This window comes from Misgurnus anguillicaudatus, chromosome 24 (genome assembly GCF_027580225.2).
Source record: "Misgurnus anguillicaudatus chromosome 24, ASM2758022v2, whole genome shotgun sequence".
Taxonomy (NCBI): domain Eukaryota; kingdom Metazoa; phylum Chordata; class Actinopteri; order Cypriniformes; family Cobitidae; genus Misgurnus; species Misgurnus anguillicaudatus.
Genome location: NC_073360.2, coordinates 25,660,452 through 25,675,956, shown reverse-complemented (window position 1 = coordinate 25,675,956; position 15,505 = coordinate 25,660,452). Strand labels below are relative to the sequence as shown.

The 15,505-nt window shown below is 37.6% G+C and overlaps 2 protein-coding genes across 12 annotated transcripts in view; one reads left to right on the top strand and one right to left on the bottom strand.

Annotated features, from left to right (window-relative positions):
• The window catches only part of LOC129438183 (uncharacterized), a 42,471-nt gene that overhangs the window by 21,489 nt on the left and 5,477 nt on the right, over window positions 1–15,505 (bottom strand). The window lies entirely within an intron of this gene.
• nf1a (neurofibromin 1a) overlaps window positions 1–15,505 on the top strand; it is an 88,401-nt gene that overhangs the window by 69,037 nt on the left and 3,859 nt on the right. For 3 of the 11 annotated variants that reach the window (XM_055196812.2, XM_073862823.1, XM_055196811.2), the window contains 12 exons: window positions 3,494–3,620; window positions 4,185–4,316; window positions 4,406–4,541; window positions 4,656–4,813; window positions 4,914–5,036; window positions 5,116–5,234; window positions 5,336–5,436; window positions 7,491–7,633; window positions 7,756–7,802; window positions 8,887–9,103; window positions 9,688–9,765; window positions 13,655–13,708. In XM_055196812.2, the coding sequence (XP_055052787.2) occupies window positions 3,494–3,620; window positions 4,185–4,316; window positions 4,406–4,541; window positions 4,656–4,813; window positions 4,914–5,036; window positions 5,116–5,234; window positions 5,336–5,436; window positions 7,491–7,633; window positions 7,756–7,802; window positions 8,887–9,103; window positions 9,688–9,765; window positions 13,655–13,708 (1,435 nt within the window). Of the gene's footprint in view, window positions 1–3,493; window positions 3,621–4,184; window positions 4,317–4,405; window positions 4,542–4,655; window positions 4,814–4,913; window positions 5,037–5,115; window positions 5,235–5,335; window positions 5,437–7,490; window positions 7,634–7,755; window positions 7,803–8,886; window positions 9,104–9,687; window positions 9,832–13,654; window positions 13,709–15,505 lie in introns of all 11 variants that reach the window. The other 8 variants (XM_055196815.2, XM_073862826.1, XM_055196814.2 and 5 more) reach the window with 5 other exon arrangements.

Here is a 15,505-nt window from a genome sequence, read left to right as displayed (position 1 = left end):
AAGTAAATTTGCAGCCCCAGAATCTTTCTTAGCTTAACTGGCAGATTGAATCCGCAAACCTCATCACAACCACCAAAAGTTTGCAAATATTTGCAGTGTTTGTTGAAATGAGGCTGTTGTATTGAAATAACTCTGTTTGGAAATTATAAATAAAATGTTTGACTCGAGTTTGTGGAACTCAAAACGGTGAAGACGTTGAACACACACAAAACTTTCAAGCTGAATAAACTTTTTTCTCTGGTTTAAGTACAGTTTACTAATTACTAAAGTACATTGAACTGTTTGGGTTTACAGTGTTGTTTAGACCAGTGGTTCTCAAAGTGGGGGTCGCGACCCCTCGGAGGGTCGCGGAATCATTTCGAGGGGTCGCGGGACAGTTTGAAAAATAAATGAAATATTTTCTGATTATAATGTGTTTTTAATATGATACATAAACATAACAAATAAATATGTTGTGCTTTTAAAAAAACAGAACAATTAGTTTTATATAATACTAAGTAATATTTCGCGACCATGACATCAAAATGCGGCGACTTGCTTGACAGTTATCACCACACAGCACGCAGCTGCACGTGCAAATCACAACCGCAGAAATGGATAAATTTGTAATTCGCACATCAAAAAATGCTGAGAAAATTGTGGACAGTCTGCCTGAGGAATCTGAACCATGTTCATCAACTAAACATAAAACCAAAGCCTCTTCTGGACAAAGTAGAAAACGTCGGAAATATCAAGAGGATTTCATAAAGTATGGATTTACTTATTCTACCGCCAACGACGTACAACATCCTCAGTGTGTAATCTGTTCGGAAGTGCTCGCCAGTGAAAGTATGAAGCCGGCAAAAATGCAGAGACATCTGGAGACAAAGCATCCTACTTGTGTTGAAAAGCCTTTAGACTTTTTCCGTCGAAAGGAGAAGGAATTACAGTGTCAAAAGCGCATAATTGCACAACAAACCAAAGTTACTGCGAATGCTCTGGAGGCATCTTATGAGGTTGCGTACTTAATAGCGCAGACCAAAAAACCACACACAATCGGGGAAACACTTATAAAGCCTGCTGCTGTGGCTATGTGTCGGGCCATGCATGGTGAGAAAATAGCAAGTGAGCTTATGACTGTCCCGTTGTCGAATGACACAGTAGCTCGCCGCATACATGATATGGCAAAAGACATTAAGAGTCCATTGATTGACAGAACATGTGGGAAAAAGTATGCACTACAAATCGATGAATCAACCGATGTGTCTAATTCTGCTCAGTTGCTGGCATTCATCAGATACACATTTGACAAAAAACTCCACGAGGATATGCTCTTCTGCTCCGCGATGGAGGGGACTTGTACAGGCAGTGACATTTTCACCAAGCTGGACACCAATTTAAGAGAGATGGGACTTTCATGGGATAATTGTGTTGCTGTTTGTACCGATGGTGCAGGTGCAATGGTAGGTAAAAACAAAGGACTTAAGGCAAAAGTTTTAGAAGTGGCTCCTCATGTTAAGTTTACACACTGCATCATACATCGTGAGTCTCTTGCGAGTAAAGCACTTGATTCTGAGCTTCACAGTGTTCTTAATTGTGCAATCAAAATTGTTAATCACATAAAATCTCGTCCTGTGAACAGCAGACTGCTAGCCACTCTTTGCAATGAGATGGGCTCCCAACACGAAGCATTGCTTTTTCATACCGAAGTGCGATGGTTATCGCGAGGAAAGGCACTCGGTCGGCTTTATGAACTGCGTGAGGAAGCATACTCACTGCTGAAAGAATCAAAACCAGAACTTGCCCACCACCTGAAAGATCCAGACTGGTTGTTAAAACTTGCGTATTTGGCCTGTATATTCGAAAGACTCAATATGCTTAATCTGTCATTACAAGGGCCAAACACAAACATCCTGACAATGAATGACAAAGTTGATGCATTTATGAAAAAACTGGAAAGATGGGCTGAACGAGTTGAACAAGGTAATGTGGACATGTTTCCTGAGCTGGAGGAACATCTGGAGGAGAGCGGACTGAGTCTTAGCAACGTAAAAGTACACGTCACTAGTCATCTCCGCAGCCTTCTGGAACAATTCCATAAATACTTTCCACAAAACACACAACCAGAACTGTATGACTGGATACGGCAACCATTTTCTAAATCGCCGCGTCATCTCCCATCAAATCTGGAAGACGCTTTGCTGGAGCTGTCCAGTGATCGAACTTTAAAAACTTTATTTTCCAATTCCACACTGCCAGAATTTTGGATTGCAGTATCAGAGGAATACAGAGAGTTATCTGGTGTGGCAATGCATGTACTGCTTCCATTTGGATCTACATATTTGTGTGAACAGACTTTTTCGGCCGTTACATACATGAAAAATAAATACCGATCACTTCTTAATGTGGAAGATGATCTGCGAGTAGCCGTATCAACTATAAAGCCACAGATTAAACTTTTGTGCTCCCAAAAACAAGTACACCCATCCCATTAAAGGGTAAGCATATAATTCATTGGATAATAAATAGTTAAAATGTTGTGACGTGCTTAAAACGTAAGAGTAGTTGCTTGTGTGCAGCTAATGAAGCTCAAAATAAAAAAATAAAAAAAACAACAAGCTGTTTTGTTTATTGTTTGTGTGTGCTGTGGTAGTGGGGGTCGCAAGTTTATGTTGATCTAACTTTAGGGGTCGCTGTCTTAAAAGTTTGAGAACCACTGGTTTAGACTTCCCATAACCCTTTGTGTCTGCCCTTAAAGGGACACTCAACTTTTTTGAAAATATGCTAATTTCCCAGCTCCCCTGGAGTTGAACATTTGATTCTTGCAGTTTTGGAGTCCTTTCGGCTGATCTCTGGGTCTGGCGCTGGCACTTTTGGCGTGGCTGGCACGGTCCATTGAATCTGGTTAGACCATTGGCATTCGAAAATAACCAAGGAGTTTCAATATTTTTCCTATTTGAAACTTGACTCTTCTGTGGTTGCATCGTGTACTAAGACCGACGGAGAATTAGGAGTTGCGATTTTCTGGGCTGATATGGTTAGGACTATACTCGCATTTTGGCGTAATAATCAAGGATTATTGGCATTGACTATTTTCGGGCAGTGCATAATATCACTACGCCTCCTGCAGCCATGTTATATCAGCAAAGTCACTGAGTATTACGCCGGTTTGAGAGTATAGTTCCTAGTATAGTTCCAATAGGAAAAATATATCGAAACTCTTGGGTTGTTTTTTAGTGTGATGCTAATGGTGTAATCGGATTCAATGGATTGTGCTAAGCTATGCTAAAAGTGCTAGCACCAGACCAGGAGATCAGCTGAATGGATTTCAAAACGGTAAGAATCAAATGTTTAACTCTAGCTGAGCTGGAAAATAAGCAAATTTTCAAAAAAGTGGAGTGTCCCTTTAACGTTATTCATTTGTGAATCAAATTGCATTTGATACTTTTGCGCCTTCACAATCTAGAGAATTGATGTTGCTTATACTTCATAACAATGTTTTCACCCTATAAAGAGTCCTGAGGAGGTCTTCATGGAGATCCGGAAGCCTCTGGAATGGCACTGTAAACAAATGGACCATTTTGTGGGACTTAACTTTTCCTCCAACTTTAACTTTGCATTAGTGGGGCACTTACTCAAAGGTAATAATAATTCTTACAGGCCTGTAAAGACAAGTCAGCATTGGCTTTATGCCATTTGATAACCTTAAAGGGACAGTTCACCCAAAAATATTTATCCACTTTCATGTTATTACAAACCTGTATACAACACAACGATAGATATTTTGATGAATGTTTGTAACAAAACCAATCATAAGCCCCATTCACTTGCATAGTAGGAGAAAAGAATACTATGGAAGTCAATGGGGCTTCTGATTGGGTTGAAAATATCTTCCTTTGTGTTTATCAAAACAAATAAACTTATTCAGATTTGTAACAACATGCGAGTAAGTAAATGATCACAAAATTAAAAATTTTGGGTTAACTTCTTCTTTAAGTGAATCTTTTCTTTTGCTGTATGACTGTTTTTGTCTGTGCATATACATGTAGATGTTTTAAATGTATTGACAGATGTATCGAAATTAATGTTTTTAGAAGTTAAAGTTGCTTGTCTATGGTAGATAGCCTTGCACTCGCTAACGTTTTAGTCATGCATTAAAGTTATATCAATAACAGATCTTATGCTTTTTGGTTCTTATCATGAAGGATACAGACATCCGTCTTCCACCACAGTGGCAAGAACAGTTCGTATACTTCATACGCTTCTGGGGCTGGTAGGAAAACACCTCAGCTGTGATAAGTTTGAGGTGAACACGCAGAGTGTCGCTTATCTGGCAGGTGAGCACAAGCCAGCTAAACTGAACATTCAGTATCTGTATCTAAATTTTGACCCTTAATGAAAACAAGCTAATGTGTTTGTTTTATAGCTTTGCTTACGGTATCTGAGGAAGTAAGAAGTCGCTGCAGCTTAAAACACAGGAAGTCATTACTGCTCTCGGATGTCAGCATGGAAAATTTTCCGATGGACACGTATGCGATGTATGACGCAGAGCCTGGATGCAGGTGAGATCATTTCTGTTTTCATCAGACTCCTAAAGATCTGTGCTGACTGTATTGATTTTTTATTACTTGAGCATTTTGTTTGGTTGTCAATACTCACGCTCCTTTATGTGTCAGAATGCTGAGAGAAAACCAGCCTTGGACTTCTCCAAAAGTGCCAGAGCGTAGCCTCGTACCCCATTACTCCTCCATGGGGCAGGCCAGCCTCCGCCCACGCAAATCCATGAGCGTTGACATGGGCCAACCATCACAAGCAAACTCAAAGAAAATACTGGGTATGAGCAATTATTAAATTCAGAGTAACACTAAATGCAAGTACATGTTTATAGGCTCTTTAAACTACTTCAGTTTTTGTCATTCAACTCTTTGTTACAGGCACCAGAAAGAGTTTCGATCACCTGATATCTGACTCCAAAGCTCCAAAGAGACCCGACATGGAGTCGGGGATGACCACGCCTCCGAAGATGAGGCGGGTTTCTGAAAACGATTATGAGATCGGTACGTATATCGTGCAATATATATATAATGCAGGAGTAGAAATGAGAACATCACTGTAAACATTACCGCCTCATTCTAGAAACCCAGCGAATGGCAAACTCCCATTTGCGAAAAGTGTCCATGTCCGAGTCCAACGTTCTTCTGGATGATAAGGTTCTTACAGACCCGAAGATCCAGACGCTGCTCCTCACTGTGCTGGTATGTGGCCCATGTCTAATATAATATACCTAATTTACATAACATGCATAATATACATACATAAGTTGGAAAATGTATGTATTTGTTTTGTTTTTTTGTAGGCGACGCTAGTAAAATATACTACTGATGAGTTTCATCAGCGAATCCTATATGAGTATTTGGCCGAAGCGAGTGTGGTTTTCCCTAAAGTTTTTCCTGTGGTGTAAGTTATCCCATTTTCATACCGACACGTTTTAACCAACCAGTTGGAATCCATTAGTCTGGTGGACCACTGAAAACATTGTACCAGTGTTAAGTGTTGAATGCCAACCTTATCGACTTTTAGGCCTAGTCCACACGAACACGGGTGTTCCTCAAAAAAATCCCGTCCACACATGCTCGGTTTAAAGGAAATCTCCATGCACATGAAAAAGCAAAAACACACTGTCAAGAGCATGCCACACCAGCAGGTGGAGATATAACCCAAATCGTATAGCCACCTTGGCCAATCAGAAGCCTAACAAAAGTGACGTTGCAAGGCAAAACTCTCGGTTTTACTGTCTACACGACAACACTGCAACCAGCGTTTTTTAAAATCCTCACCCTGGGTTTGCAAAAATGTTCGGTTTCACTCCGTGATACTGCGTTTTCATGTGGACGAAAGGCCGAACCGCGCAAAAATATTTTAAATATGTAAACATACAATATATGAAATAAAAGAACAGACCCTCTTCAAACAAAAAAATCCATTTCATCCTACCTTCATGTGTTCTGTTTTTATCACCTCTCAAATATGTGTAGGTTTCATCAAAAACACCAAATTTTGAGCAAAATGCTGAGATGATTCCATTTATGTGAAGGACTTTTGATAGAAATCAAATTCATAGCGATCTTTAAAACATACACGGACATACAGCTGTTTGCCCTAAGGCAATACTTACAGTTTTTATAAGTTGCGGAAGAGCGCCACCTGGTGGATAATAGCGGTATTGCAGATTGACGAGATAACTCGCCAATGGCGGGGAAAGAGTTAAAATACATCAGTGTCATTGCTTTGTCTCGAGATGCACACCAGGAATGGTGTTAGTAAGGTTTGTTTGTAAAACTACTTAAATGTCCTAATATAACTAAGGCCTTGTCCTGGATTAAGCTAAACCCTGTCCGGGAAACTGTTTGTAATTACAAACCCATGATTATACTTTAATAATACACAAGTACACATAAAAAATACAGACTAGGACTGTGTATCGGCAAGAATCTCACAGTACGATATGCATCACGATATATGGGTTGCAATGCAATGTACTAAAATACTGTAAAGCGAGGTGATATATTGGGATTTATAAAACGGTTAGTTCCAATCCTTGATTCTGATTGGTCATTGGGTTTATTCATGATAAAACACAGCTATGACCGCTTCACCCAACGGTTCTGTTGATCACTGTGCCCTTAGCAACACCCTTAGCAACCACATGTATCGGTTTGTTGTATTTATTTGAACTTTCATGCATTGGAACACATTTTTGTTCATGGTCAGGGACTATTTTTCTAGCGGAAGGAATGCTTTTTATTGATTTAACTTCATGAAAGTTGCACTAATATTTTTTTTACTTAAATATTGTGTGGTAACCGTTTTATAAAAGCAATAAGGTACTTGAGGCAAGTGCTGTATCGTGAATAAGTAACGGCTGAAGGGGTTGCAGGGACTCCGACTCGCGTCGTGCCTAACAACACCCTTCAGCCATTACTTATTCACGATACAGCACAGCCTCTCGTACCTTATTGCTTACATATCCAATTTTAGGAATACAATCAGATGTGATTTTAGAAAAACTGTCATTGAGAACACACCACCATATGCAAACCTTAGCAAAACAAAAATGTGGCGTGCCCCTACGCTAGTACTTCCTCTTACTGTTTAGGTTCAGAGATAAGAAGAATGCTATCTAGTAGGCGTGGGCCTATCTTAGACCAAAATCTTCTATCACGATAGAATTCATTTTATATCATGATAATGATATGTGTCACGGTAGAGTTTTTTTTTTTTATAAGGTTTTTCTGTTATTTAAATCTTTAATACCATAGAAATGTTCATAATTCTCACAAAAACCTACAAGCATAAAAAGAAGAAACAAAAATCAAGCTCTCTGAAGATAAAGAGTCTATGATAAAGGTTAATGCTTAGTGTTGTGCAGGGTATTTACTGTCATACGCCCTGCTTTTTTAATTCAATTTTGTTTTACATAGTTTACTCTTCCGGTATCTCTTTCGCTCTAGCCACAACCTGCTGGACTCCAAAATCAGCACCGTCCTTTCCATGTGTCAGGACCCGAACCTCTTGAACCCGGTCCACGGCATCATTCAGAACGTGGTCTATCACGAGGAGTCCCCTCCACAGTACCAACCATCCTGCTTACAGAGTAAAGTTTCACCCACTCCCTCCAGGCGTTTCAGATATATTTTCTAACCAAAAGTGTTTTAAAAAGCGGTTCCTCCCTTACTCTGTCTTTTCTATTGCTGTCCATCTCTCTCTCTCTCACAGGTTTTGGTTTCAATGGACTATGGAGGTTTGCTGGGCCTTTCTCAAAGGTATGATTAACTGCCGCTATAAACACCTTGTTTTTCCCAACCAAGTGCTGAGGAAAATTCAGCTCTCTGCGCTTTTTTTGTGGCATCTTCGATTTATTGACCAAAACAGCCTCCCTAAACATCTCCCTAAGCATAGTTCAGCCATGTGCTAAAAAAATTGGCAGGGGTTAAGTGCTTATGGGTGATTCTCGCGAAATTAGACTTATGAGGTGTCATGAAACATTTTGATAAAAAAGTCAATGCAAAGTAAGAGTATCAAAATAAGGAGCATACAGTTACAAACATCTCTTCGTGTACTATTTTGCACATGATTTTCAATGACATCATACAAACCAATTTAGTTGTTTTTTTCACATTTAAAGGGAAAATTGTCATTACCGCAACGTGTCCATGAGTGGATTTGGGTTCTTTGACGTGGAATATTTATAATAAAAAAAAATCTAAAAAATAAAAAGCTTCAGTGCATGTTATACTATAAACATTTACAGTAAAGAAACATGTGGTATTTGATCATTGATAAATGTAGAGACAATAATAAGGAATATAAATGTGTCCAAAACCAATTTTCTCATCCTCCGCAACAATTTCAATCATTGTTTAAAATAAAATAAAAAAATTTGTAAATGGACATAATTGACTGTGACACTTAAGATGTCTAGCAGGTAAGCAGGTCTTATTTATTCTCTCCAGATAAAAGTTGAAATTTTGTTTGTCATAGTACCTAGACAACTTTTTAGTTCTCATTACCGAAACATGCGTTTGTAAATGCATATATTTAATGTAATATCATGTTGCGGTAATGATAATTTTTGATAATGATAATCTAAAAAATGTTAATAATTCTATAGGAAATATGTTTTAAATCCTCTAAAAATAATGGTTATAGTAAGTTCAGACCTTAATCTTATATGTGCAAAAAAAATTGGCTTTAAAGGCTTTTTAAAAATTCTGATGCTGGACACCTTCTAAATCTGGATTTCGTGAGAATCATTTTATGTCCAGTATGTGTCCATGTGTCTAAAGGAGATAATGTCAGTCACGTATTTAGGCCCGTCGGTTCGTTTTTTTGCTCTCTGCCCAACAGCAAACTCAAATTCCTGACTATGCTGAATTAGTGGTCAAGTTCTTGGATGCTTTGATTGACACCTACATTCCTGGCATTGAGGAGGAAGGAGGAGAGGAGTCGCTGCGCACACCCACCTCCCCATATCCGCCCACCGTCCAGAGCCAGCTCAGCATCACAGCCAACCTTAACCTGTCCAACTCTATGACATCACTCGCCACCTCACAACACTCACCAGGTCAGTCCTCACGTCATATAGTGCAGCGTGTTAGCACAGGTTAAGTCATTTGATAATTGTGCATACACACGTTTACAAATGTAGTTGTTCACTTAACCATATACATTTTCACAAGCTACTCACGCATGCTTATATAAACAGGATTAGTAATATAACACAGTTTTAACACACAGCATTGTGACTAACATTGCAACCCCCATCATTTATTAAAAATAAACTATTTGGAACCAACTAAACAGAATTTAGTTTTTAAACACAAGGCCTGTTTCACAAAAATTATTAAAAATGGTTGACTCACCCAAACTAGACCAGTGCACTAATTCACTATCACTTCACCTTTAAACATGTAAGCAATTGTGGTTGTAAGTGCTTTTTTCTCTGCTTTTATATCTCAAACCCAAATCTTCGTTCTGTCAGACGCGCTCGCATTTCACACGCAACTTTTCTCAAGCTTGATGTTAGGCTATAATGTACAGGGCTTTGACAGGGTTTGTGTGCATTTTACACCTTTGCTTTGCATTTGTATCTTCATTAACCTCACTGCATTCTGTCTCCTTTTCATTGGGAATGTGCTGTCGATTCAGAGGGCCCTATAGTTTATAGACGGTCCCCAACTCTCACCCATCCGCGAAGCACAGAGGAGGTGCCACCGAAATCAGCTGGTACAAACCTAAACTATAGAGCTGTGTTGGGCAATTAATGTCCAGTTCTATAGTTTGCGAACTGTGGTAACTTATTTAAGTGCCTATTTCTTGTCTTTACTTTCTTTCAGTGGTGGCAGTGTGATACTATTCAGTTTTAATTGGCCAATAAGGGGTACATTCTTAAAGGAGGTATTTTCATGTAACGTAAGACAATTGAGGATCCAGAAAGCACCCCTGTATTTAAAGACATTTAAGTCACATTCCTGCTCACTAATTTCTCTTCTGTAATATGAATTTAATCTGCATTTTTAGCTAATATTGATTAGGGCTGGGCAATGTAACTAAAATTATATCTAATGTTTTTACTTTTATTTATAAGATAAATATAGATAGATAGATAGATAGATAGATAGATAGATAGATAGATAGATAGATAGATAGATAGATAGATAGATAGATAGATAGATAAAGACGCATAATGCACATGGTTCACATGACGTGCCGAACACATTTTTTTGAAATGACAAACCACACACGTCGGGCTAAATACATGTTGTGATGAGCTTCGCATCGTACGTCCTCGAAAAAGAAGTCACTGGCCGCAAGTGTATAAATAAATAGTTGTATATAGATGTCAGATGAATCATTTTGACCACATTACAAAGTAGATATTAATAAATGTAAAATTCATTCTATTAATATTATTGCGTGTAAAAAAAAGTAGAAGAAAGAGCATAGTTTACCATGAATTTTGATACTTTTAAATACAGGACAGATGACGTGCAAAGATTTATTGACCAAATAAGTTTATTTATTCATTGAAATTAATACCCCTTTCATCTTTATGAAGCAAAACATTTTTATTTTCGACAAGGTATTTGTTCTAGAGATTAGTTTAGTCATTAACCAGACTGATAAACAAACACAGACCAGGCGTGTAACCGTGACACCGCGTGTGCATCCGATGATACCATCTATGTTAATGGGTGTGTGACAAAAATGGTTTGGCAAGATGAGACATTCAAAAATCTTTTTAAAAAACTTTTAAAAAGCACGCATCAGGTTTATTTCAATGCACATAGTGTATTTATGTAAATTGTATGCATTAAAAAATTACATTTGCGCCATTTTTATGAAAGTTAAGACTGAATATACCTGAAAATGTCAAATGGTGTAACCGCCAATTGCGCCAAAGAATGAGAAATATTAAATATTTTATTCACCTTGATGGCATGTAAGCATAATCATTAAAAAAATCTTTTTATTAGTTATTTCTAAATGTAATTTTTAATGCGTTGTAATATTTGTCCTTACATATGCTGAAAACAGCTCTGTTCTAATCTTTGACATGATATAAAAAAGGTGTGTAAAAAAATCATATTACACTAAACTAGATGATTATTTTATTTTCCATTTTTTATGAATATTACGGAACCCCTAAGGTCCCATTTATTTTTGCGTGCGCACGTGAAGCTATCGCGTGCTCACGTGATACGCGAAACTAAACTTAAAAAAATATTCTGCACATGAGGGTTTCGCGTTAACACATGAAAGTTTCACGTGAGCACATGAAACTAAAAAAAGTAGAAAAGAGAGCATAGTTTACCTTGAATTTGGATAATTTTAAATTCAGGACAGATGACGTGCAAAGATTTATTGAACAAATAAGTTCATTTATTCATTAAAATTAATACTCCCCCTCGGCCTTTATGAAACTGAATTTTTTTATTTTCGACAAGGTATTTGTTCTAGAGATTAGTTTAGTCATTAACCAGACTGATAAACAAACACAGACCAGGCGTGTAACCGTGACATCGCATGTGCATCTGATGATACCATCTATGTTAATGGGTGAGTGACAAAAATGGTTTAGCAAGATGAGAAATTGAAAAATCTTTTTTAAAAAAACTTGTTTTATAAGCACGCATCAGGTTTATTTCAATGCGCATAGTGTATTTATGTAAATTTTATGCAAAAAAATGTAATTTGCACCATTTTTATGAAAGTTAAGACTGAATGGACCTGAAAATGTCAAATGGTGTAAACGCCAATTGTGCCAAAGAATGAGAAATATTAAATATTTTATACACCTTGATGGCATGTAAGAGTAATCCTCAAAAAAAAAAAAAAATTATTAGTTATTTTTAGATTTTAATGCATTTTTGTAATATGGGACATGGAGCAAAAATTAAAGAAAGTTTAGTTTTGCGTGCGCTCTGTAAAGTTTCATGTGAGCACTGAAACTAAACTTAAAAAAAATATTCTTCATATGAAGGTTTCGTGTGAGCACATGAAAGTTTCACGTAAGCACATGAAACTAAACTTCAGATTTTTTTACTCCAATGTCACCTTAGGGGCTCGGTAGAATATATTTGAAGAGTTTGGTTCCAAAACGCAATAAATGCCATTTTTGAAAAAAATGAGTTACTGCCAAAATCAGCATTATATCAGGTCAGTAGTTAAAAGTAAATTCTTAATTTTACGCAAAATACAATATCCGCCGTGTTATTCTGTCATCTTTTCTCCCTTTTTTCCCAAAATGCGACAAACGCCACTCCCCCTTTTTTACAGAACGCAATAACTCCATTTCTGATATTACAGCCCACCGTTCACGCAATGTAAACAAACAATGGCGGACGCGCTGAGTACACGGAGTCCTGCTTTTCCTCATCTACTTTGTACTACGTGATCAACAAACAAAACAAAATAATACTTTAATTGCATTGATAAACCTGTGATGGTTTTCTGTGATGGGAAAGAAACGTAAGCCACCAACATCTAATATTTTCCCTGAGAGGCACTCGGGAGACGGGTGCTTGTTCTCCCGACAGCATCAAGCTTCTCATGCTAACACATTGACCCCAGAGGATCTTATGAAAAACTTTCCATTATTTTACTCAAAGTCAACGAAAATCGAGCAGGACCAAAAACATTTTACAGCTGATCTCTGTGAAAGACGTTAAGCGAAGACGTCAAGTAACCGCAATGACAGGGTTCTTAATATGACAAAGTGTTTTGATTAATGACATTAATGTTTATATTTTTAATTAGTGTGTACAACTAGTCAACTAAATGAATATAACATGGCAAAGATGAATGCACATTTATATAGGCTATTGATTCAATAGATTTATAGCATTTTGAATAAAAACTTGTCATGGATTTATTGCATTTTGTGGAAAAAATAATCCGTTTTTATAATAAATCTTTGAAAATCGACTTATGGATTTGAATTTTTTATGTTTTTATAACCTAAAGATGCTATGTGAAAGTTTGTAACAGAAAATAGTTGTTTTCATCTTGTCACTTTCTTGGTATTATAGAAAACACGTTTTTACCAAAATTTGTCAAAATGGATTTATTGCGTTTTGGAAACAAACTCTTCATTTATACTTTCATTTAAAAAAAAGAATAGTTACACCAATTGACACAGACCGGTTACACCACATTGACATTTTTGCGATTATCCCCCAAATATTCTTTCAAAATTAATTGAAATTAAAATGTTTGACTTGGTCCTCAAAAAAGAGAATGTATGCAAGTAATCTGCAAATTTATTTTGAAATTTTAACCCTTTTACATTTATTGAACCATACAGACACAAAATAATTAACTTCACGCCATTGACCCTAATACAGATATATAATATACAATAATAACTATAATACTTTGTGAATTTTGAATACACCGCCCAGTCCTAATAATAACAGCTGCTTAGCTTCACTGTATAGAAGAACTCTGCCATTGTTAGCCGTTACAATTAAAACAAGTCAGATTTTTCTATGAGCTGCCATTTTTATTTTGATTTCCTTTTTCTTCCATTCATCTGTCCTTCCTGTCCTCTTTTGAGTTGTGGACGTGTCACTCATGTCTTTTATTTTTTCTTTTCTACTTTCTCCGTTCGAAGCCTGTCTGCCTTGCTCTAAGTCGGCCGTATTCCCACCTCACCTCGCCCTCCCAGGTACTCATTGACCACCAATGTGTGAAAACAGCAGTTGCTGCCATTCGCAGCTGATCGGAGAGAGGGTTGTTTATTGTAGACTTGCTTGAGTAATGAGAGTATAGGATCAGATTAAAGCAAGGACAGGAAGTGTGATAATAAGATCACAAGGGCCTGGTGTTAACCAAACACACGGAGAGACAGCTGCTCCGTAATATGACAGGACATTAGATTTGCAGTTTGAAAAGCATCGCTGTGGGCTTTTCACACTTGAGGTGTCATTTTTCATACTGGGTTTTTACCACTCATGTTTTATTGAAGCGATACAAGGAACGGAGGGTTTTTCTGTTTGAAATATGTGTGAAACCGTCTGTGATTTATACAACATACATGAATAAGTAACGAGGCAAGCCATGAGGAAGTTTAGGATTGGCTGCCTTTTGTTGCTAACGACAACATGACCTGCAAATTCTGCGCATGCGCAAAGTCCCTCTCTCAGAGTGAGTGGTGATTGGCTCTATTTACTGGGAGGCGGGACAAGAGCGACCATTCTGACTATTGCGATCTCCCCCATTCATATAAATACCAGTGACGCATCTTGTTAATATTAAGTATCTTTGTTATAACCCAGGATTGAAAATGACCTTATTGTAGTGTGACAAGCATTTTAACTGTTTTTATTTCACCGTCACTGTTATTGTTACATGGCTTATGTAAACTTGCTGGTAATACAGACAAATTTTTTATATTAAAGCAGTAGAGAATACATTCTATAGCTAGACTTAAAGGGATAGTTTACCTAAAACTGAAAACTTTTTCCTTATTTACTCACCCTCATGCAATTTTATCCCCTATGTCTTTCTTTGTTCTTCAGAACCCAACAATTTTTTATGTGGTTTTTTTTGTTACTATGTGAGTTTATGGTGAACGCCTTTCCAAGGTTCAAAAAGTGTTAAAACAACTCCACTCGATTCATGCTGTATATTTTCGGTGTCCTGAAGGGATACAAAAGGGTTTAGTGAAAAATAAACAAAAATATAATCCATTATTTGGCCAATAGGTGTCAGCACCCCATAATGCAGACTAGTCTTCTCGGGTCCAAAGAAATGTACCCTACCCGAAATAACCCGAATCACTTTATACCCGACGTGCACAAATAATTTTTTTAAACGAAAGAACCGCCCCGAGAAAATTAGACCCGAGTCCGACCCAAAATTTTTTTAACCCGACTGGACCCGAATGTAAAATGCACTGACTTGTGTGCATTCTGCAGACCCACACGCAGCAGTCAGACGGAAAGAAACTCAGGTGGCCTCGCAACCAATTTGGTGAGCTGCTCCATTTGTTTTACTTTGTTATCTGATGACGACACCAACGTAACCGCTAAAATGTACATTTAAAATTGACTGACATGTCTGTCTTAACGAAAATGAACCTACCGCCAGCCACACAATGTCGCAAACGCTCTTGGCAAACAGATGAGAGGTTTGAAAAGGACATTGACGCACACACGCGAGAGAGTTTGGGTCGTCTCAGGTCCATTCGGCAAAAACACATTCATTTTAAATTACCCAAGACCTAATGCCGCTATTACTTTACCCGACCCGTGTCCGAGGCACATGTGAAACTTTTAGGACCTCGGGTTTTCGGATTTAAGTGGACCTGTAAAGACCTCTAATGCAGACAAATCGGTGAGACAACAACCTAAAAATCTTCATAACTAGCATTTCTCAGTTTATGCTTTACTTAATCCATCAGTGAAGGCCACGCAACAGATGATGTTCAACAGTTCATTTACAGGGTGGGGGCGTGGTCAAC